At 32.4% G+C, this 26,118-nt stretch overlaps 1 protein-coding gene across 1 annotated transcript; it reads left to right on the top strand.

The window, feature by feature from the left end:
- Nucleotides 1–1,627: 1,627 nt before the first annotated feature.
- On the top strand, nt 1,628–15,233 carry LOC107456301 (cuticle protein 10.9). The gene is made up of 4 exons (XM_016074142.4): nt 1,628–1,776; nt 10,674–10,751; nt 12,495–12,804; nt 14,947–15,233. The coding sequence occupies exons 1-3, from the start codon at nt 1,765–1,767 to the stop codon at nt 12,795–12,797; spliced, it is 393 nt and encodes a 130-aa protein (XP_015929628.2). The 5' UTR covers nt 1,628–1,764; the 3' UTR covers nt 12,798–12,804; nt 14,947–15,233.
- Nucleotides 15,234–26,118: the final 10,885 nt, after the last annotated feature.

Here is a 26,118-nt window from a genome sequence, read left to right as displayed (position 1 = left end):
CTGTATATGCTCTTGATTGCTCAAGTTTCTGTTAAATAGTATCTACTATTATCATTGGGTAATTCTTCATTTGAAAGTTATAATATTTTCACGTTATCGTTCTTAATTTCACAAAAAAAAGGTATTATTTTCTCCTTTATAGTCTACTTTGAAAATGCAGCTTTTAAAATTTTTAATTTAAACTTTACTATTTATAACAGAGTTGTTGAAATAAACTTTACACTCTTTCATCCCTAAATTTCCATTCTTGGTACATTAGAACAGCGGTTTCCAAATTTTTTTTTTAAATACGGAATCCTAAAGGGTCGACCTTTTTTTAAAAAAGAGGAGACTTAGACGAAATTTCATTCGCAATTGTGAAAAATATTAATCCACTAAAGTCCATTATTAATTTTTAGAATATTTAATAAATTAAAATTTTATTAATTATTTTGAAAATGTTGAATGAGTAATGGAATTTTCTCATCGTGTAGTTTAAACAATAGTAGCTGCAATTGGGTTTTATGTCAGACAGTTGAATTTACAGGCCTAAAGTTTTATCTTGTCAAGTTCATAATTTGATTTTATTGTATGCATAAAGTGAAAATAAATGAACCCAAATGCTGTTTTCATTAAATAAAAAAGGAAGAGCCGTTGTGACTTAGGGGATAGAGCGTTCGCCTTACAATAAGGTGAACCGGATCGAATCCCAGCGATGGCTGAGCGATATGAATTCCGCACCCGGTGCGCACCAACCACAGTACTGGCATAAAACATTCTCAGTGGTAGACGGATCATGGGTTAGAGTTCCATGCCATCAGACTAATTGTGGGAGGTTTTTTCGCGGTTTTCCTCTCCGTGTAACGTAAATTTGGGTTAGTTTCATCAAAAAGTTCTCGAAGAAGGCGAATTTCTCTCATTACTTGTTCCATGAGTTCCATTGTCTTCTGTGTTGAGTTCAAAATTGTCAGGCTACGTAGTTGAACATTAGTAGTCATAAGCCTAAAAATTAGGTAGGCTTTTCCACGGCGGTAATAAAATAAAAATAAAATAAGTAAAAAGGAAGGAAAAAAGCGTTGAGAATAGTTATCAGATCAATATTAAACAACTAATGGAAAATTAATTGGATAAAAATTTTCTTGCATGATTTCTTAACTGATAATTTTATCCTAACTCTCTGAATCCCTGGTATCTCTTCATGGAACTCAAGGATTCCGAGAGAACACCATTTGGGAACGACTGCATTAGAAATCATGTAAAAATGAATGTTTCGGGTAAATATTACAATAATATCTTTGATCTATCTAAAAGTTATTGAGCTCCCATGTTTTTTCGTTTTAGTTCTGGCGAAACCAGAAAATATTTTCCCTCTTTCTTAGGTGAAAAAAAAAAAGCATTTAAAAATTTATTTTATTTTAGAGCGTAATTGTTGAAATAAACCTTCATTATTTGTGGTGCATGATAATAAATGATTACGTAAAAATGAATGATTCTGGTAAATAAGTATCCACTATTATCTTCGGATAAATCTCCATCTAAAAAGTTATTGTGTACAACGGGTGGTCACGTGACCGAAATTGTGAAAGTTTCGCACCATTTGTCGTGCGTGCGATGCGGTGTCGACGTGCAAAAAGGAAGAGAGAAATTAACCTTCTTTATTTTTCCTGCGTCGATATCGCTCGACGAAGGGAGCGCACACTATATATAAAGATCTCTTGACTACGATCTCAGAAAAAAAAACTTCTTCTTTTCCATCTGTTCTTTCCTGCTGATTTTTCAACCGCCATGTACGCCAAGGTAATGTTTGTTTATATAAAATGGTGTTTGTTTTCTTTTCGCACGGATTACATCATGCTTGCCGCCTTCTAACTTGGATTACTTTTTTTCTACTCAACACAAAGGATTCCTCCTTGCATTTACATATGTGTCCAACACACGTGGGAAATTATAGTGTGACCAGGACTTTCTGTATTTAAGGTTGTTCTTCGAAACTGTTCCGCCAAAGAAAATAAAAAAAGTAACAGTTTGAGTGCCTAAAATTCGATAATCGATAAAGATTTAATTTTTTGCTATACTTACTATCTTGTCAAAAAAAAAAAAAAAAAAAAAATTCTGTTATCGAACACACAAATCGCGCTCTTATTATTATTTTTTTTAAAAAAATCTGATTTTCCGAGACTTTTCAGTTTGGATTGATGGATATCTCTTAAATTTTGCATATTTTAATGAACCCAGAATATGCAGTGTTAGTACTCATCGGTAAACACGAACCATTTGTTGGTGACTGTTTTTCCTGATTGTCGGAAACAAGAATATTGGTCCGTATTACCGATACGTTCGAATTTTAATATCGCTATGCATTGTCAGAAATATCGAAAAATCAAATTTAATTCATTGTAATTTTCTTTTCATATTTGGTCAATATTGTCCAAACGAAATTTATCAACACTCACAATAATATCGTTTTCCGTAATTATCGCTAAGAATAATATTGGCTATATTTCTTTTTCGATACGTTATGTCATCGATAACGATCTCGATATTATCGTCTTCGAAAATTGAAGCAATCAATAATGATAACGGTGTTGTCGCGTTCGATATTTTTTGTTATCGTTAATGATCGCGATATGTGACAATGGGTATTATCGGCTAAGCAGTGTAAACTAAAATTTGGCTTTCTTCCTGCGTGTTGGCAAAATTTATCCCTAACTTTATCTTTTAGTCCCTATGACATATAAGTCCACAATTATTAAAGTTTTTAAAAATCTCTTTGGAGCGATATTTTTGTCTAGATAGATGAATAATTCTCAATTTTTGAATATTTTTATTTGCCTAGAATAAAAGTATTCGTAAAGGTCATTTTTCGAATATCAAAAAATTGGACCAGAAATGTTTATTATTTTCACCAAATGGTGGCTTTTCTCCTTATTGACATTTTGCTCATAATTATCATATCTGCTAAAAAGGTACAAAACTGTACCTAATTGTTGTAAATAACAATCTCACAATAGTTGTAGAATTGCATACATTTCACTAAAGAGTATTCATAAAACGATTGAGCCTTCGAGAAACAACCTTAAATCATATAAAACCTCGTCTTGAAGTCCCCAACCATTGTCGAGATAATAATTAAAGATTAAATTCGTCTTGGAAATCTTTCGATCTAACGATATAAACTCTGAGGACAATACTACTTTGCCTTTATTGCTTCAGAGAATTTCGAACAATTTAGTCACTCCTTTTCACATCTGTTGTCGGTATAAAAAGTCTAATTACAATAATCTAAATTTTTATGCTAATTTTCATATTTAACTTTGGCAAACAACCATTTTTATATTAGTTTTCGGAAACCAATTTTATAAAGCAATATAAATTGTAATTTTATTAATGAATAATAATGTTTACATAAATGTTTACAATGTGTAATTATGTGTGTAAAAATGTAGTAAATAGTAATAAATTACTATTTACCATCATTAAATAGTTACAATTTTCAATGATTCAAATGTGTCTTTTAAAATTGCCATTGTTCAATGATAGTAACTTTTTCACTCTAATAATGATAGAAAAAAAGATTATCGCGTAGTTTTGAAATTTGACATTTTGGAAGATTGTAAGGAAAAAGTTCACATCAACATTTTAGTAGCAAACTTTGGATTACAATAATAGCATCATCATTTAAGAATTTTGATTGAGTAGGGGCTAGATGAGCTGTAATCAACCAATATTTTCAATTGGAAATAGGAATGATAGTACAAGAAAAGTTCCCTTTAACATTCCAGCAGTAAACATGGGTTACAATAATAGCATCATTCAAGAATTTTGATTAAGGAAAGAATTTTGATTAAGAATTAGGTAAGGGCTAGATGAGCCGTAATCAATCAATATTTTCCCCAGCATTACACAGAATAGTCCTATAGTATTATGCAGATGGCCTTTATACAAAATATTCCGAATCAATCGATGCATAAATAATGATGCTATAATTTACCATTACAGGAACATTATTTATGTCATAGAACAATTATTTAAGATTCTTGACAATAAGGGCTAGCTGAGCCATTATCAACCAATTTGTACCCAATAGCAGCTATTTGGCACAGATCAGACCCTACATGTGATTGACCAAACCTATTTAGGTCCGTAGAGGCGAAATCTAAAAATTCCTAATCTTGGTCTCTTTGCGCATAGTTTTGATAGAATCTTTGTTGAGCCGTACTCAGACAAAGATAAAATTGCTGCTACATCTTAAGGCCTGGTTTCTTAGGACAAGCGCCTTATCTGGGCGTCAGCGTGACGTCAACGTCCCGCTGACGCCAACAAAATACTGGTTTGTTAGCTCAAGGCCTGGTTTCTTAGAACTAGCGCCTTATCTGGGCGTCAGCGGAAAGTTGACGTAGAGCTGACGCCAAAAAAATACTTTTTTGTTAGCTCAGCGTGAGCAGTTGGTCCAACGCTGACATTATCTCTCATTGCGCATGCGTTAATAACGTAAACAAATATTTATTTTGAATTTATATTGATTTTGTTATTGTCGACCAGTGTTTTAGAGAGCAAATAATGACTTTGTCCAAGAAAAAACACATTATAGCTGAGCTAAATGAAGAGTGCTATGTTTAATGAAGAAGCTATGTTTAATGTCAAAATCAAAATCTTGGCTGATTTTAATGTGCTGTTGGATGTTGTCCGCCATTGCTTCTATGGTTAACGTCACGTTGTAATCCAACTGCAGTTGAGCTGGACGGCAATTGTAGTTCAAGATGAGCGTTCGATGACGTATACTATCAAACTAACAAATGGACCAATCAGAGGTTAGCGCTGATTTCCAGCTGACGGCGTCCTGTCCTAAGAAACCAGGCCTTTAGCTATAATTTTTATCAGAATGTTAATTTCGTACGAAGTCGTTTTAAAATATACATTTCTTCAAGTTTGTCATGAATACCACAGAAAATAAGAGAGCTATCAAAAGCTGATTTCTGCACATAATAAATTTCAAATAATTTCTTAGAGGCATATTTTTAATCAGATTAATAGTTTAGAACTTGAAGAGCATATCCCATCTTCTGCGAGGATTTTTTTTCCACACCACTTTCTCTTGAAATATATGTTTTCTTACAAACAGAAATGCCGTGATTGGCATACTTGGACATTTTAAAAATAAGGCTCGCTCATTATTTCTTAAACTGTTGACCTTATAAATAAATAACTAAATCATCATCAATGACTCGACAGCTCAGGGTAGGCCTTGTCCTACCCAGGAAGTTTTTCCCAGCCTAGCCTTTTTCCTGCTAGTGTTTTCCAGTTTTTAGTTTTTAAGACCACAAGGTCTTTTTCTAGGCCATCTATCCATCTCAAATTCGGCCTGACTCTTTTTCGTGTGTCAACTGGTCTGGCAATTGAAAACTCTCTTTGTGGTATGGTCTTCATCCATTCAAATAAATAAATAATAATAAAAAACAGTGTTTCTTGATCAAAAAACTTCTTACCTCTTTTTTATAAAAAAAAAAGTTTCTACAAACTATGTTTTTAAGTTATTTAGAGAACACTATGAGAACTTTTTTTTTTAATCTCCCATATAAATTTTCTCTGTATTTCCTAAACTACTATTAAGCCAACAAAAAAAATTGTCCAATATACTTCTAGTCTCTGTATTTCTTATACTATCTTTAATCCTACAGAATCTATACAATATTATCTTTACCTATATTCTACAGAAAAGGCCTTACAAGTTTTTAGTCTCTGATTTCCTAAACTAAAACTAATCCTGCATAAAAATGTCTAAAATATTTCAGATATCATTATTTCTTTAACTACTGTTAATCCTGTAGAAAACTGTCTTATATGTTTTTAGTCTCTGTAGATCCTTAAATATCCTTAATCCTACGGAAAAAGGTTTCATGTGTTTCTTGCCTTTGCATTTCCTAAACTAACATTCCTAAACTAACATTTCCTAAACTAACATTCCTAAACTAACATTTTATTTATTAAAACAAATTAATAAATAAAAAATTCAACATGTTTTCTATTATAATTTTTAAATATATGCATAGTTAAAAAGCACAGAAATGGCTAATAGTTCTAGATTTCATAAACTACTATTAATCCTGCCTTTAATCCTACTGAATCTATATAATATTATCTTTACCTACATTCTACAGAAAAAAGTCTTACAAAATTTTAGTCTCTGATTTCCTAAACCACCATTAATCCTGCATAGAAATGTCTAAAATATTTTAATTCTCTTTATTTCCTAAATTACTATTAATCCTGCAGAAAAATGTCCTATACGTTTTTAGTCTTCGGTAGTTCTTTAACTATCTTTAATCCTCCAGAAAAAGGTTTTATACGTTTCTTGCCTTTGTATTTCCTAAACTAACATTAGTCTTACCAAAACAAATTAATATATAAGAAATTCAACATGTTTCCTATTATAATTTTTAAATATATGCATAGTTAAGAAGCACAGAATTGACTAATAGTTCTATATTTCATGAACTACTATTAATCCTGCAAAAAAAATGTCTAATATATTTCTAGTACATCTATATTTCTTATACTATCTTTAATCCTACGGAATCTATATAATATTTTCTTTACCTACATCCTACAGAAAAAGATCTTACATGTTTTTAGTCTCTTATTTCCTAAACTACCACTAATCCCACATAGAATGTCTAAAATAAATTAAGTCCTTTGCCTTTGCATTAGTCTACCAAAAGATAAACTAACGTTAATCTTACAAAAAAAAGTTCGACATGTTTCTCATTATAATTTTTAAATCTATACATAGCTAGAAAGTACAGAAATGGCTCATAGTTTTGTATTTCATAAACTACTATTAATTAATCCTAAAATATTTATTTAAAAAATGATCATGCAACATTTCTTTTATTTTTAAAAAATGATCATTTTTTTCATGATAAAAATGTTAACAGAAAAATGTGTATTTTTAGTAAGAAATTGTAAACACTTTATTTATTTATGTCTTTATTTATTTATTTATTTTTGCTTTCTGGAAAACAAGGTTTTGGTGTTATTTATGGAAAAGAACTATAATAAAATTGGGGGTGGGGGGGGTTACGACCCATTTAGCAAATCTCGCACCACTGGTCCTTAAAGGTACTTTATTAGTGAGTCCATCAGAGAGGAATCTTCGAAAGCAGTTCCTTGGGTTGGCGAGTGTTAGTGAGCAAGGGGCGGTGCCTCGTAGTAAACTTCATTGCGATTCACAATAATTCTGAAATACTGTTACTTAAATTAAATAGTACTTTTGTATTTGTCTTTAAAACTTAATCCTTTGTTTTACACGTTAGCAACATTAAATGCGTTTCAGGGTGTTTACTCCAGGAAGATTAGTCATTCAAATTAATTTAATAAATCCTGATCAATTTTTAGGAAAATTGGTCAAAAATTTGAAGAAAAAAAATGGAACCCATAATTAACAAATGAAACTGGGGATATTTAAAAAAGAAAAACATTTTACTCTGAATTTCATTCTTAATGACTCATCATAAATTTCCCGAGGACAGATGTACCCTATTGCTCCCGTTAACTACAACACAGATTAGGTTCCTGTTACCACAGCACTTATTATAGATTACCCCAAATAATGAAGAATTACAGGCGCGAATAATAGCGAATTTCTTGCATCGCCGCGAAACGGATAAGTACCTATTAACCCTTCTTCCTTTGGATAAGAATAGTAGTTTTTTGTTGTTAAAATGCAAACATATATTCTTTTTGCCAACATAATGATGATTGTTGAAAGCATTATATTCTTCGCGCTGAATAAATAGTCCTCTAATGTGGCAATTATTGTATGAAAAATGAGATTACGAACTAATCCAACTGTAACTTTCCTCCTGAATAATCACGTATAGTTGGAGACTTAAGATAAAAAGCAATGATTAAATGCACAGAAATAGCTCGTGAAATATTTAAATTGGGTGCAAATTTAACTTTTTATCCGATTTACAAGAAGACTTGGTTATTAAAGACAAAAACTTTCCTTGAAGTTAGCTTTAAAATTATGTTTCCAGCAGAACTCTTTTCACAGTGTGGAAACCAATTAATCATATTCATAATCATCTGAGCGTCACAATGTTTAAGTAAGTAGGATGAAAATTTATGAACCAAATTTTTAAGGAACAAAATTATATTTAACGAGACTATCGAACATTATTAATAGAGTTTAATGTTGAAAAATTAGAGTTAAAAAAGCATTAAATAATGAAACTAACATTCTAAAGATAAATCACTGTTTGTTTAGCACATAGTATACAAAATATAAAGACGATTACGTGTAAATAGAAAAAACAAATCTCGAATCTAGAAGTTGAAGTAGTAGTTATTACTGACCTGATACCGAATTGCAGGGGTTTTAATTATTATTAAACACATCTCAACAATTAAAATATTTTTTATTTAACAATTTGAAAAAAAAAGGAAATTTGATAGTTGTATATGCGTCTGTTTCTATTTTAATTTTCCTAAACGTTAAGTTGGAAACGAGTATTTCAATAATTATCTTCCAGTAGCTTTGAATCTGCCAAGCGTTTTTAAATTCTTGTTACGATTGAGCACTTGCAAATCAAGAAGAGGAATACGTCATTAGGTCCAACACTGTGTTTGAAATCATATGCTTAGGCCTAATGACGTATTCCATGTGATTGAAATCACATGCTTGGGCCTAATCACGAGGTTGTGCTTGGCGGGTTAACATTAAAAGCATTTTGGCTTGGTTTATTTCAAGCTAAATAAAAAATTTCGGATCAGATTTTAGTTTTAAGAAAATAGTTTATTTAACGATACAATAAGTTTTTGTGCACGATTTCTTAATTTAAAATATCGTTTGTACTAAGCCTTCGAACCATTTCTTATTTTAAAATATCGTCAGCGCTATTTATTTTGTATATTTAATATTAAGTCTTCCAACCATTGAGATTGAGTCCATGAGAATCCGATTATTAGATCAAAAGTTATTCCGAGTGTTATTTTTTTCACTCATTCCATTTGTAATAAATCATAGCTCATGAATATGCAACAAAAGCATGTTTTAGGCAAACAATGTTTATGTATGCGCAAGTGCGCGTGTGAGGTATTGATAAAATCTAGTCTTTTCCATCAGGAATGGTTTGACCAATAATTTTGCACAATTTATCATTTTACGTGTAATTTTTTTTATTTCTTCAAAAGTTATATTATAATTAGTGGTCGCACCAGAAATGGAAATTTAGTCATCCACATCTAGGTATTCATTTAGTGCTCCAAAAAAATTAATATGGTAGACAGACTTGAGGAAAATTGAACTTTACAATTACATAATTCATGTTATGGTGGACGTCAAAAATTATTAATTGCCATCTATAACACTCTAAAACTAATTCGGTTCATGAGCCCAAAATGATCGAAGATTGGTAGTTATTAAAATCAAGTGTAAAAAAGCTTAAATAATATTAGTAGATAGATTCAACATAAAAATTAAATTGCTGAGACCAAATAAATAAATGAAGGAAACAGAAAAAGTATGAACTAACAAAATATTATATTAAAAATTAATTAATAAAAGATTATAAAATCTTAAATAAAGTCAATTCCAATAGAGCAAAAAAAAAATATTATTTTATTAATAAACAATTTTACTGCCAGTGCATAAATTCAAAACACAGCGCAACATATAAATTTAAAGTTTAAACTTAATTTTTTTAACAAACACTTTCTGTTATTTCTTCGAATACCACACTTATGAATTCTATTCCACGCATGGAGCAATAAAATTAGTCCAACAAATATTTTTTAAATGAATGGAATTCGATGCAGAAAAACTATTTTTCGTTACTATTTTGTAAATTGTAAAATATCAAGACTACAAATTTGTCTCCCTTGCATATGATTTTAGCGAGATTTGTGGAACATTTGGCGACAATCGTCATCATGTCTCCCAACTGGTGTGAACCCTAATTATTATATAAATTGTAATATAGTATAATAAAATGAAGAGCTTGTTTGTGAGTAACTCCAATCGTTAGTGCTATAGTCCTGAAATTTAATCTGGTTCTCTGGCATGGTCCTTTTTCATGTTATTTTAAATATCTAAACATCTCAGATAATGATCACTGCACGTGCGGCCTTCTGGGCACTCCAGAACATTATCTTACGGAATGCATCTATACAGCTTCACGGCATACTCGTGCATCGAATATCACTAATCTACCAACTTGGCAAAAACAATTCATAACTAACAATACACTTAAAACCAAATTATTATTAGTAATGAATTTTCTTTCTGATAATGATAATATTCTAAAATTTTAAATTTAAAAAAAAAAAATATTATATATTTTGGAATGTTTATCTATATGTTGTATATACTGTACATATCTTTTCTATTGAATTTTTTATTTATTATTATAACATTTTAATTACTTTCTTTTATTATTTAATACCTGGAAATCAAAATTGGTTAATTTTTGTCATCGATCTCAAAAATCGTTCAATCCTTTAAATTAATCAGTTCGGGATGAATAGACTTTTAAAACTGAAAAGCTTTTGTAAGTATTTTTCTTATATTTCCGTATTTTTTTCCTCTAAGAAAAATTGCTAAAACTGCTTTAATTTTTCGGTTTTTGACTTAAGTCGTGCAAATTACTTCAAACAAACAAATTAACTTTCATTTTCTTTTTTTATTCTCCCAGATATTCATCATTGCCTTTCTAGTGTCATATGTTTGTGCGGACGACCGTTACGGTTATGACAGCGAAGATGGTGACAGCGTGAGTACCTTCTTATTTTTTTTTCTTCTCTTTAACAATTGTTCGAAACAAACTAACACAGGAAGCTTGTGGGTGCGCATGATTGATTCTTCTCATTGAACGTTTTTGAAACTTTCCTTTTCTAATTCTTTCTTCTGTAACAATTACTAAATAAATAAATAAAAAATGAGGTTGTATTCATTATAGTTATTATAAATGCATAACATGTTTCCTTTTCTCATTTTTAATGTTGAAAGGAATATTTTGGCGCGAAGAAATTTTTTTTTTTTTTAGATCTTCAATTTAAATAAGCTAATTTATATAAAATTTCGATTTTTAGACATAGAACAAGTTTAATTTTCATGGTTTCTTTCTTCAATGTTATGATTGTACCTATAACAATGTTACAATTATATGTTATATTACCAGATTTAATTAAGGCTTTTAAGCAAGTAGCTACTCCATTAAATAAATAATCCCAAGAAACAGAAGCGGCAAAGATATTACTCGGTTGAGTCGCTTCTATAATATACAAATATGAAATAACAATCGACATGTTTTTGAAGCGCTTAAACTATGTCGACTGTTATTTCATATCTGTCGTTACTGCGAATGACCGAAATCAAGAAAATGTCGACTTTCACCGGTGAATGTCAACAATTACGAAGTCACATAGTCTTACGATTTCTAAAAATGAATTTTGTCTTTATAATTTATTCAAATGAATAAGGGAGGGTTAAAATACTTTAACCAAAACAAAAAAAATTAGTTTCGTTTTCAGGCTTCTGTCTGTCAGCATACATAGAAAAAAAAATTAGCTTCTAAAAATTTGAGATCAAAATTTTAAAGAGTTTTGGAAAGTTCGTGAACTTAAGTTCAATTATGGATAACAAAAAGAAAGATTTTCGTCGAAATTGAGAAATAAAATTGGTCTAAAAAAAAAAAATACTAACTATGGATGGTTGACTGAGTGTAAGCAATATCGAAGTTCTTTAAATCGGAAGAAATTTAGAAAACTTCCGGTGTGTCCCTCCGCTTATGGTATGCTTATGAGGCGATGTGTGAACAGGTTTAATATTCTCGGAAGTTTTATTATGGCGATTTGTGTTTAAACTTACGCTTAATTTCACCATTCATAAGAGTTTTCTGTCATTTATAAATTCTAACAGGTCATGAGCGTAAAACAAATTTACAAACAGTAATATCGGAACATAAATAAAATGTAAGGTTTGCCATGTTTCAAATGTTATCCCTTATTTGGCTATATTAGGGTACAATATCGCTGTTTGTTTTTTGTTTGTGTGTGGATAAAACCATTGTAAAGTGCGGCTTTCAGGAGAACTCCTCCAGACATCCGTCTCGCGTCGTGGCGGGTACTATGGTTACAAGGAAAGGTCACTTCGAATAGGGGTGTGTGGTGAATAGTTTTGTCTTAATCTTAGCGTAGGTCGTCGTGAGCAAACCAATCGACACCTTCCTCTAATCGACAATTCCTCTATTTCACTCCCATTAGAAATGTGCTCTCGCTTGTTACCATAGCAGCAGACAGCCCCAGACTTTCAGTCTGGAGGAGTTCTTCTCAAAGCCGCACTATATGCTCATGGAGTTTTCCAATTTCCTTTGTTTCGTTGAAATTTAAATTGACCGAAAGCGTTATGATGTAAACACGACAAGTATAATAATATTGGATGTTGATTTTTCTCAAGGTTAGTCGCTAAAATTAGTCGGAAGTAATCCATAATAATGTCTCTTTTTCTTCTTTAGCATTTTGAGCCCCAACCTTACCACTTCGGCTACCACGTGAAGGATCACCATGGTGAGCAGCACAGAGAAGAAGCTAGCGATGGCCAAGGAAACGTGAAAGGAAGTTACGGATTTGTTGATGAAAAGGGTATCCACAGAGAAGTCCACTACGTGGCTGACGATAAAGGATTTCGGGCAGAGATCAAGACAAACGAGCCAGGTACCGCCAATCAGCAACCAGCAAGTGTTGGATTCCAATCAGATTCCCAGGATTATCTTCATTTTCACGAAGACATTCCAGAACACGGAAATGGATACTTTTGAATAACAGGTAATGTTCGTTTTTAGTTTGGTTGTTAATGTCGCACTTCTTTTTTCAAAAGCACAACAGCCCACCACAGGCCGTTTCAATAAGTTTTCTCCAATTGTTTCGATCGAAAGCTATGGTTCGGCAACGATTGATCTTTAATGTCTTCAGATTTGACTCTACGTGATCAATTTCTCGTGTGCAAGGTCTTTCTCGTTCACCGATCTCCACACCACGCTCCACAACAGCATGATTTTTTAAAATTATTTTATAGAAATTTTAAGAGTGAAGTTTTATTTGCGCATACACAAAGAATAAACATTTTTCATGATAATCAATCATACTGAATGATAGACAACTGCACAAAGATACGAATTTTTGAAATTTTTTTGCTGAGAAACTAACTATTCGACCGATTTCGCCCAAATTTTCTCTTTGGTCATTAAGTTACGCAAGTTAATATAGTGCAAAGAATAGTACAATAGTTAGTAAAAAATGCATAACATATAATATAGCAATTTTTCACAGGGAAATTTATTATCTTTAAGAGAATTTCATAATAAAATGCAAAATTTTTCGATACGTTTAAAAACTTCAAAAGATACAGAGGAATACGCAAAAAGTAAAATTAATGTTAAGGGGTTAAAACTTTTGACCTCTCTCCCGACTAAGCTACTGGAACCATACACTCCAGATTTGATTTGATTTTATAATCGCCTGTGACCCAAATTTGGATTTACGACTACTAATGTTCAACTCCGTAGCCTTGTCATTTTGAACCCAATCCAGAAGACAAGGGAACTCATGGATCAACTATTTGGAGAAAATTTCCTTCGCGGAGGATTTTTTGATGGTCCCCACATTTGCGTTACATGGAGAGGAAAATCACGAAAACCTCCCACGGTTAACCTGATGGCAAGGGGACTCTAACCCATCATCCGTCTACCACTGAGGATATTTTACGCCAGAACCGTGGTTGGTACTAGCCGATTGCGGAATTCGTATTCGCCAGCCATCGCTGGGATTCGAACCCGGTTTACCTCATTAGAAGGCGAACGCTCTATACATTCCTGATTGCGGCCACCCAAATAATTTAATAGTCGAGAATCCAAATCCGTCGGGGGGGGGGCGTACACTTATTCCGAAAACGAGGTTTTTGTGCCCGATATCCTTACTTTAAATATCGCCTACAGTAATTTATATTTGAGATCAGAACTTTGCAGTGGCGTAGTTTTAGAAGACAAATTCCCCTCCGAAATTAAACATTACTTGACTAATCAACTATTCTACGGTAAGTAAGATGTAGGTATAAAGAAGCTTTCATCATTATTTATTTTTTACAACTTAAACGTTTAGAATATACATGTATTAGAAGATAACCCTCCTCGAATATACATTAAAACTACGCCACCGGTACTTCGAACTATTAAATTGGCAATTTTGTGAATTTTCCTTATTAATTGGCTTACACAACCACACTATCACTATGAAAGCGATGGTTTAAAAAACTCAGAACCTTCATCTTTAGTTTGTACACTATACTGCCGTGTAATTGAAAAAAATTTTAATAGAAAATAAATTTTCTTTAATCAGTTTTTTGAAATTCTATTTTAGCGTTTAGCAATAGAAAGAGAAAAGTTGTCAAACCACTTTTCTCGGAATCAATCGTAGTTGTTGTTGTTAATTTACGTCGCACTAGAGCTGCACAATGGGCTATTGGCGACGGTCTGGGAAACATCCCGGAGGATGAACCAAAGACATGCCATCACAATTTTGATCCTCTGCGGAGGGGATGGCACCCCCGCTTCGGTAGCCCGACGACCTGCGCACGAAGTCGAGCACTTTACGGTAGCACAGTTTAACGAGGACCAATACCGCACACCCTCGGTCCCTACGCAGACTGATCCAAGAGGTCACCCACCCGCACACTGACAGCAGCCAGTGATGCTTGACTTCGGTGATCTGCTGGGAACCGTGTCTTAACGATCAGTCCACTGCGGGACCGGAATCAATCGTAAAGCACTTACGTTGTTTTTTTTAATTCTACGGCAATATACATAGTCAATTTATTTCTCGTGAAATATAAATTAACTTAATTGGGTTCATCTTTTTGAAACTTTAGCGGATGGTTATAAATTCATATTAAGCTTTAGTTTTCTTTTCCAGATAATTTTTCTCTTGGCCGGAACATTTCATTTCTCAAACCTCAAGTAAAAAATATACCTCCCAATCCAATTTGAAACGCCAATATTGTTGTGATCCAATTTTTCATCTGATTTGTTGGCACGGAATGCAGCAGGTTCGGTCTGACCGAACCGGGATGATCATTATTATGTGAATGCAGTCATCGAATTATGTCTTTCATGAGCAGTTTTAAACTCGTCAGTCCAGTTTAAAACACTCGATTGTAAATTTTGTTGCAACTTGTAAATAAAATACGTATTTCATTCTTGCATTTGTGAGTCATTTGTATTGGCACCGTAAAATGATCCATTCATTACAATCAGACGTGTGGTTGCTGCACGAAAAAAGTAATCTGAAAAAAATAATTTCTCAGTGTGCAGTTTTTTTTTTTACTTTTTGTACATAGAAGAGTCATTTTTATGCAAAAAAAAATAACGTTTATAAAATGTATTTTTTTATTTTATTTAAAAGAAAAAATATTTAATAATTATTTTCTTCTCATCGACACATAAAAGTATGCATTGAAAAATAAAATACAATAGAGTCCCGATTATCCGAGTTAATGTGGACCACGACTAACTCGGATAACTGAAAAACTCGGTTAAAGCGAAGAGTATTAAAAAAGAAAGAAAAAGAGTTGGTATAAATGTAATATATTTAAGAAATATAAAATTTATACGAGTATACCACATATAATTTCCATTATTATTAAAAAGCTTACTTGAAAGGACTTAAAAAGTATACTCTGCTAGAATTAAAGAGTTTTTACTTAAAAAAAGTCCTTAATCATTTTTTGTTTTACATAACTTTGGTGCTTTTCTGCAGCAATGTTTTGCCATTTTTTTGGGATAACAGGAAGGCTGGTGTCGCCTCTTTTTGTTGTTCTATGTATTCAGTAGCATTTTCGACAGCTTTAAGTTCATCTGTGTGAGAGATTTTTATATATTGATTTTCATCGTCACTGTATTCATCATCTTCGCTAGGTTCATTTTCATTATTGACGATATTAACGATCATTTCATGGGATCAAGTTGTTAGATTTTGTTTTCCCGAGTGTTTGGATAATAAAATTCAGATTTATTTTTCGGCGGTATTTTTAAAAAAAAAAAAAAAACTAGAACAAAAAAAATCATTAAAATATTTGATAGCTCGGTTAAAGCGGAAACTCGGATAACCGGGACTCGGATTATCGGGACTCTACTGTACATATTTCTCACTTCGCAAGCCGTCATCTTATAAAATAAATAAATAAATAGATAAAAAAAATTATATACATTATATATAAATAAAAAATTCTAAAATCTAGAAATTGCACGAATCGGACGCGTCAAAAAGGGGTTAATTAAATGTATGTTTCGAGATTCACGTTTTGTGATAAATGTTTTTAAAAATATCGAGATTTTTAAAAAAATAGGCGAAAATCAATAACGATAATTGCCGGGTCATTGATTTAAAAAACGATAAAATTATCTCGTCAAATTAGAATACTCAGATGCGAGAGATTTAAATTTCCGGTATCTTACTAATATCGGAATTTTAAGAAAATCATGAAAAAATCAACAGAAATAACTGCCAAAATAAAAAGATCGAAACACCGCATGAATTTGGCGAAAAACGAGTGCGTCCAAGAGGAATTTTTCAAATATGCTATTTAAATTTATCGCTTCTTAAAATTGTGTGAAAATATCGGGATTTAAAAAACAACGTGTTTATCAGTAAAAATAACAGTGATATTAACAGCGTAAAAAAAGTAGTTATAAATGCTCGAATAGGATACCCACAAGTGATGTTGTGTGGGTATCGCGATCCTGATGGGTTGTTGAAACGTGGCATTTGTATACGTTAACAGCTGTTCTTTTCATTCAATTTCGAGTAAGCCAAGTCCGTCAAGTATCAATTCTCTTAAGAAGTGACACATTCTATATTCTTTCACAAAGACACTTTTTCAAAGATTTCAATTCTTTCACAATATATTTACACAAAGACTTAACACAAAGACAGGCATGAAGCCACGTAAAACATAAAGAAACTAATTATGCATCGAAGTTGCCAGGTAGGCAAAACAAAAATATATCAAGATTGCAATAAAATACATAAACAAATAATAAATCTAAGTGAAGTAAGAGAAATAGACAAGAAAGAAATATATTTCAACAGATTCGACATGCTATACGGCTCTGGATTTAATTAACGTTTAAGTTAATTAATATTCCAAGTTATGTAGGGAAAGTTAGATCAACTTTGATATGCCATTCTGCTGATAAAGATTAGCAAAATGTGTGAGTAAGTTTGTCATCTTGGAGTGCAAATAACCAATTGAATTTTGCGTGTCGTAAAAATGTATTATAAGATATAGGAATTGAAAAACACTTGAGAACATTTTTAACAATAACAGCCGATAAAACACCACGTGGATTTACTATGGTATTGACGCAGATAGTGTCCATCGAAAAGTGATTACTCAAATGCACGTTTCAAATTTTGTGTTTAGTAATAGCATCGAAATTTTAAATACCATGAGAAAAACAATTCGCGATCGCAACGCTCGAGTACGCCGTCTAGCGGGAGCCTGTAAATATCGGACATTAATTTATCACGTTTTCATTTAGTTCCATCAAAGTCATTGACTGAATCAGACGCCATTTTTTAGCAGCAAATAAGAAACAAAATTTCCCTAAGGAAAAGGCCGAAGAACTTGAAAAAAATCTCCAGAATATTAGTAAATCTTTCAGGAACAGAACACGCCAAACATTTGAAGAAAAATTCCTCAATAATTTTTTATTTCTATTATCAACAAACTTGCAACTGATGACTTCCGATTTTGGATACTGTTACAGATGTGTGTATTAAGGTAAAATGCATTTCTTCTGTCTTCAATTCATTACGAATTAAAGTGAAGTCAACATTGCTTTCGTCATTCCAGTGAATAAATATGAATTCAGAACATACAGAATTGTAATAGTTATAGCATATTCTTCTTCGTTATAGAATAGTATATATTTCTGTATCCATATAATTCGGAAAACAACAATAAAAAATTATCCAAGTTACTTGAAATAGTGCCATTTGTGCTGATTCTTAATTAATTTAAATCGTTTTCTTGGTAAGTTTTTTTTAATTTTGAAAGAATAAGTTCAACTAGAATTCAGCTATTCTGTTTTTAGCTACATATTCAAATTCATATCAATTATAAAATTTTGCTGTGTAGTATGTTATCTAAAAGTAATGAAGGTATAAACTATCTATTATTTGAGAATAAAGTTTTCAAACAAGGAACTTATCATTTTGGAATTCTCCGGGAATCATAAATCAGGTAAGTGCAATGATTTTTACAATAAAAAATTTACTTGTAAATATTTTTTTTTCATTTGATGATGGTTCTCTACAGAATGGTTTTTTACGTCTGATTAAGAACTATAAGAATAATAAAAAAAGAAACAATATGAAAGTTTTTATTTCAATGTTAATAATTCTTAAAATCGTTTTTTTTATCCTAAGAATTCTTTATTTTCCGTTTTTTAGTTTATAATTTTTTGATAAAAATTGTTCTCAAAATACTTTTGAAAAATTAAATGGTATAACATTATGTGTTTATGTATACTTCTTGTATATTCCAATGTTTGAAATAATATGATTCAGAAAAGTATGGAATAAAAATTCGGTACTTACGACGTATTAACGCCACCGTCGCTACAGATTTGGCGGTTTTTAAGTGCCGCCAATCTACACTTAAAATTTTTGCGACAGTTCATAAAATAAAACACTTTATTTAAAATCAAAATAGTTTATTGGATTTCGGTGGAAAATGAGCCGATATAGAGTTTAGCATAGATTCAAAACAATCATATCGCCATATGAACTCTGATGAATAAGATTCCAAATGAAATAACATTTCCAAAACGTACGTTTGCCAAGATAAAGTTTTATGTTGTGGGAATTGGTACATTTTCGTTTTTTCGGTAAAATATTTCCCTCCTGAAAAAATAAAATTGCATCTTGTTTTGTTTTTGGCAAATCCCAAAGACGAATATTCGTAGCACTAAAAATGGCGACAAAAAAGGTTTTTTTTTTTTTTTTTTTTTTTTTTTTTTTTTTTGTTGTTTCGTCAGCATTCTTTATTTTACGTTTCTTAGTTTCTAAATAATGATTTTTATTGAAACTTGAAATTTTTTGATAAAAATTGTTGTCAAAAAACGTTGTTTACAAAATTAAATTTCATAAAATTATGAGGCTTATGTATACTTTTTGTTCATTTTAATTTTTGAACTAATATGATTCTTAAAACTATAGAATGTAAAGTTTAAATGGGCCTTTCATGTTATATCATTAAATTTAGTAATACTATTTCTCGGGCATTAGGTTTTAACTCTTATAAGAATATACATATTTTTTTCTGTTAATGTACAAATATTTTTCCGATGTGTTTTGGATGTTCCTTCTTTAAAAAAAAAAAAGAGATACCATCTTGTTTTCGGTTGTATAAGAAAGGATATCAAACATTTTTCTTTTTTAAATTTAATAAGCCACATTAAAGAAGGAACGTTGCAATGCTACACGCTACATTAACGACGTCTCCAGAGTAACTGAATGACGGTTCATATGGAAATCGCAGGTAAGCGTCTCATACAACAACGCCCCCTATAGTTCGTTGCGATCGCGAATTGCATTAACTGCAAAAGAAAATTATGGTCGGCGCATTGGATCACAGTTTACCCAAAGGCTGTTGTCTAATTTTTTTTTTTTGGAAAAGCAACTTTACTGTGTTTTCATCTTGGCCATCTTTAACTGTTAATCCTGAACTGCCAGGTGCACAATTTTGCAGACATATTGAATGCAACTCAGACACATTCGGTGTAAATTCTTTCGATGCTTGAATAGACATTTTGCCAATGGGTAATAGAAACACGGATTTACGATGGTATAGAGCACGTTGCAAAGTGATTACTGAAATACGAAGTTCCCATGTCGTAATATCATGTAAAAATTAGTTCGATCTAATTGTAACATAACAATAAATGAGGTAAATATATCTCACCGATTTAATAATTCGTCTGCTGCAAATCGCAATTTGCAACAAATGCTACTCATTAAAAAAAAATTTGAGAAAAAACACTATTTTTTTCTAGCGAACGATCTTTTAATAAATGTTAGGCATTTCCGTAGATTATCAATTTTAAACTGTTGTGTTTAACTCAGTAGTTTCATTCATTCCAACCGATGCTATTATGGAATTTTTTCCCCCTTAAATTTTAGATAAGCGGAACTCCCACAAAATTTTGTTAGAATCTTAACTATACTGATTCGCAGAAATCAACGGTCTTGTGTTTAGCGGAAGAATCCCGTGCCTGTAACAATCCATTCGAAACAAAATCAAAACTACAGTAAAAGCTCTATTTGAAATACGCTGGAATCGGTAATAAAAATCTAATGATGGTGTCCATTGTTGTCAATACATTTTTATAGACTGGAAAATCACATGGTAGGATGCAGTTTTCCCACTTAGAAGCGGACACACTCGATCCCAACGTCACGTTGCGGGCCTTTAAGTCTATCCATCCTGCCCTAAATGCAATGAGAACCAGTCTGCTCCTGCCCACATCCTATCGTGTATTGGCTGTCACAAGAGTCTCCAACCCTGCTGCAATAGTGCATGGCTTTGGGAGCTTTTTGGGTGAGACCTCATTTAATGCTTCTGTGGGTAAAGTGGGCATAAGCAACAACAGTTTTCCCACTGATTTTCATATTGGTTTGGTTGTCATCAACATAGAATTAATATAAGTCTAGAAGTTGTTTTCCTAAAAATATTTTTGCTTCCCTACTTTAAAAATTATGTACTGTTATTACGTTTTTGATTTCTAAACTAAATTAAGAGTTTAGGAGGTTTTCATTATTATTAGAATATGAATCTATGCTACATTTTAAGATGAAGTTATTTAAATATGGCGTCTAATCTTATTAAACGTCTTACAATTATTATTCTTTGGAGCGAATTACATTAACATACTATTATGAAAAAGATTCCTTAAATGATTTAGAACTTAACTTTCAGCATCATGCGAAGTGATGACTGCAAAAATAATTGTGAACTCACCAAATTTGTTATAATGTAGAAAAATGATTTATGTTGGAACTTGTATTAATACTGAAGTTAGCATAAGCAGATCTGACAACAGAAAGAGAGAAGATTTGTTTTCTATTAGTTTGTTGACATGCTATACGATATGAAGAATACGAAATAAAGTCTAATTAATATACGTTTTAGTTACTTAAGATTACGATAAATTAGATCCTGTATAAGCAGCGATTAAGAATCTTTATTGAGTAACAACAAAGCGGCGTCCGTTGATTTTGAACGAACTAAAATGTCTGACGACGAAGCGAAAGCAAAAGATGCAGAGATTGCATTAAGAAACGGTTGAGAAATTACGGAAAGAAAGAACAAATTTACGGAGAAAATTTAGCACGACTTGTAATAAGTTTGATACGAAAAAGAAAAAGTCGAGGGTAAGGAGCTTTCCTCAATATTTAATAAGTTAGCAGATAAAGCCGAGCGTTTATTTATAGTTGATGGTCAAATATCAGGATTAAGTGATCAGATAAAGACTACGATGAAATTGAAACTTATAGAGAGCGCTTTATCGAAATAAAAACTGAATACGAAGACTACTTTCTAGTAAATCAGAGTCATTCTGGACAGTGCCGTTCCTGGCGGGTATGCAGCGAATGCCCCGCACGCAGGCGCCCAATTTAAGGGGCGCCAAATTCAACTATATACATAGTATATAGGGGCGCACAAAATTATTCTTGCACGCAGGCGTTGGCCACCCCAGGAACGGCACTGATTCTGGACTATCTGATACAGAGCCAGTTGGGAAGTTGAGACTTCCAAAGATAGAATTAAAAGAATACGACCTAGTGCCACGTACTTGGGTTGCCTTTTGGACACAATTTAGTCGCATTGACGAAGATGCAAGTATATGAGAGGAAGATAAATTTCAATATCTTCTTTCATCTTTGAAGCAGAGTTCAAAAGCTCGCAGTATTGTAGAAAGCTATCCACCTTTTAAGAGCAATTACATTAAGGTAATCAAGCATCTCAAGTCAAGGTTTGGCAGACATGATTTATTAAGAAGACGTAATTTATTATCTGCATTTCAAATCACGGGTGTAGATTTGGCCGGACCTTTGCAACTACGTCAAGGTATCAAGGCTTGGATTGTTTTATTTACCTGTGCGGTGCATAGAGCCATTCATCTGGAGCTCGTTACATCATTGTCGTCCGAAGCATTCATGCAAGCAATGAGAAGATTCTTTGCAAGAAGAGGGAGGTGCTCGGTAATTTATTCGGACAACGGGACGAACTTCACTGGAACAGCACGAGCCCTTCAGTCATTGAACTGGGAGGAATTGCAATCTCAATTTGCCTTGCAGAACATCAAATGGCATTTTAGCCCACCTACCGCACCATGGTATGGTGGGAGAGAATGGTCAGTAGTATCAAAGAAGTTTTACGAAAGTGCTTGGGAAATGCTCACGTTATTGTGCGAAGCTGAAAGTGTCATCACTGGGAGACCACTCACCTACCTTTCAGATGATCCGAATGAAATGACACCAATAACACCAGCTAATTTCATACAAGACATAAGGGTATCAGAAACGCATGACATAGACATTGTCAACTCTAAGCATTTACTGAAAAGAGTAAGGTATCTACAAAGTTTACGTGAAAATTTACGAAAACGCTTCAAGGAATATTTAGGTGAACTTGTACGAAACCCAAAATCTAGGTCAAAGCAGAAGGAAATTTCTGTAGGAGAAATAGTTCTTATTGGATAAGAGGGCACGAAGGGACTGAACTGCTTCCTGGCAAGGACGCAATACGAAGAGTAGCGAAATTACGAGTTGCTAATGGCTACCTCGTGAGATCATTGCAGAGACTGTATCCACTCGAAATGTCTGTCAGTCAGTTTCCATTTGACACAACAGCAAATGAAAAAGATAAACAGGTCGATGTCGACTCTGGTGATTTAAAGTCTTCAACAACTCCTGTCCCAAGACCTCTCAATCCTAATGCTGAGACTTTCATTCCCATGACAGAGGTTTCCCAACCTGTGAAACTGACTCGTAGAGGTCGAAAAATAGTTCCACGCCAACGCTTGGACTTGTAGACTGCATACATTTTAAGTTAGGATAACTGACTTTAAAATACTTATTTTTCATAGAGTGTTTATTAATATGTTTACTTGCTAATTTACATTTGTGGTTAGTAAATTGTAAGTTTTGATTGTGTGAAGTTAGCATAAGCAGGTCTGGCAACAGAAAGAGAGATGATTTGTGTTCTATTAGTTTGTTGACGTTATACGATATTAAGAATAAGAGATAAAGTTTAATTATTATTATACGTTTTAGTTACTTAAGATTACGATAAATTAGATCCTGTATAAGCAGCGATTAAGAATCTTTATTGAGTAACAACAATTTATGTTCACTTATGGATCTTAATAGTTTCATATGGGAAATATTTAGACGTGGGAAGTGGAGACACAAGTGTTCTTTTAAGTACATATATTTTTAGTTGAATAATTTTAACTGTTTTATGTCAAGAAACAACAATTATTGTGAAGTAATCATCAGGGTTGGTGAGCGTTAGCGAACATGGTCCCTTTTAAGATATATAAAATGCTTTCGCTTCCAATTTCATTAGGGAAAAAAAGTAACCTGGTAGCAAATTTTTTGAAGTGGAGCAACAGAGTCAGAAAACCTTATAGTGTACCTCCTGCATAAGAAGCCAGTCTGGATTGCATTAAGTATCAAACAAAATGATGACAAAAAGTGGCCTCTTTATTTGTGTGTTGTTGCTTTTTTGCTGATCTTGAGTATAGCTGTCCACCAATTTAGAAATATAATTCACACGTCTTTTTTTTTTTTATGCTCAGGCAAGAGATATTCTCGATACAAACTTGAAATATTCGCAGTTACACTGTCATCTGAATAGCTTTGAAGGGGTTACCTTGTTACTCAAATTCTACTCCTGCCTCCGTTAACATCTTCGAGTGCAAAAAACTTTGGGGTTTCTAAGTTGTCTTGCAGTGGACACTGCGGTATAGCTGGTAACGAGTCATTACTTGGAACCAAATTACAGAGAGAAATTCCAAAAAGATCTATTGGAATAATCTCCAAGATCTCCTTATGCGGCCAAGACGAAAAGCAGTCGCTGAGTTTCGACTGGCTACTGGACAAGACTGCTTCTTTAAACCTCTTCGTTGAATTCATGTTGTATAAGCTCCTTTCTGAACCGTGACCTTCAGGAAGAGATGGATGCAAACGACCTTCCCCTTGACCAGCATTAAAGGACATCTCTTTATGGGACCGCGCTACTGACACACAGGGGACTTCGTCTCGTCACACAGTTTGCTACTGAGGAAACTACATCTATTTTCACCAAGTTCGTCAACAGATGATGAACAGTAAAAGACTTTATTATACTGATTGCAAAATGACTTACTACCGTTTGAAGCAACAGTATAATCAAAATTTATAATTGTCCCTGCAAATATTTCAACTGGAATGGTTTGAGATATACTGGATAGCATTGTTTCATAACTTTTTTTTATTAATCACTTTATATTGATTATATTGTCAGCATTGTCCTTTTATTACCACCTATACTTCCTAAACAAGCTGATACTCATCATTAAAGCTAGGTGAGCTTCCAAGCAGCAAATGGGTACAAAACCCAAAGGCATAAAACAGTTAAAATTATTCAACTAAAAATATATGTACTTAAAAGAACACTTGTGCCTCCACTTCCCACGTCTAAATATTTCCCATATGAAACTATTAAGATCCATAAGTGAACATAAATTGTTGTTACTCAATAAAGATTCTTAATCGCTGCTTATACAGGATCTAATTTATCGTAATCTTAAGTAACTAAAACGTAATATAAACGTATAATAATAGACTTTATTTCGTACTCTTCATATCGTATAACATGTCAACAGACTAATAGAACACAAATCTTCTCTCTTTCTGTTGTCAGGTCCTTCCTCTCTCTTGTCATTGTGCCAAATTGTGACAAAATGCTTCTTCGAGAACAAAATGAATGACCATACCTTCCGAAAAGCCGAAAACAGATATTTCCCTCCTTCATTAAAACATCCAATGATAATACCGGAAACATGAAGTTATTTTCACTGATAATTATTATTTTATCTATCATTTTATTTTATTTAAAGAATCCATTAATGTACTAAAATAAACTTGGATATTTGTGTTTCATAAATAAGAGTTGAATTTCTGTTACTTACTTGACATTCTTAAATTTACAAAGAATAATTGTTTCAGTAGTTTTAGGCAATAGTTGATTTAAGATCAGTAACTAGGGGAAAGCAAATAGATTTTGCTAACATTTTGACTAATTTTTAATACACAGATTAGCCAAGCTGCTAAGGATTTTAAAAAAAAACAAGTGATTTGGTTCTCAGCTCAGCGCTAAAACTATACATTTAATATCAATTGTTTTATTTGACGATACTAATGCCACAATCACGTAATATGCTTCCATATAGTCACATTTTAAAATGTAAGTTTAAAAGCCCTCATAAAAAAAATGCATTTGAATTTCTTCAAGGTTGCCACTCAAATCTGTAAAAATAAAATTCCATGTGTTTGCCCTGTACATATTATAAACTATATATTAAGAGAAATACACAATCACTGCACTCTTGTGCGAGCCATATTGGGCTAGCTATACTAGTTTTAATTAAGAGCTGGGAAAACTTAAGAGAAATATGAAATAGCACAACATACTTAAAACAATGCTAAAGTAAGTGAAATAGTACAGCTGAAATATCATCCTTAAATATCCCATAGAATGCACTTGGAGTGGTCAGTAATTTTCAAAAGATGAAAATAATAAATAAAATTCCCTGTATTTTCCCAGTTCGCAAGGAAAAACGTAAAGCTCTCTGCATTTTCACTGTTATTTTAGGTAGTATTTAAATTCCCTGTATTTTCCAGGTCTTTCCTATTGAGTGGCAACCCAGTTCTTTTTACAGCTCTCTCTCATTTAAATTCAGGCATGATAACACCTAAAAGAAATACAATGAATGAAATATTCCTTATGGAGTTGGTGATAAAAAACAATCAGAA

Source organism: Parasteatoda tepidariorum, chromosome 8 (genome assembly GCF_982258835.1).
Source record: "Parasteatoda tepidariorum strain Cologne lab strain chromosome 8, Ptep-v5.0, whole genome shotgun sequence".
NCBI classification, from domain to species: domain Eukaryota; kingdom Metazoa; phylum Arthropoda; class Arachnida; order Araneae; family Theridiidae; genus Parasteatoda; species Parasteatoda tepidariorum.
This window is presented reverse-complemented; position numbering and strand designations above follow the sequence as displayed.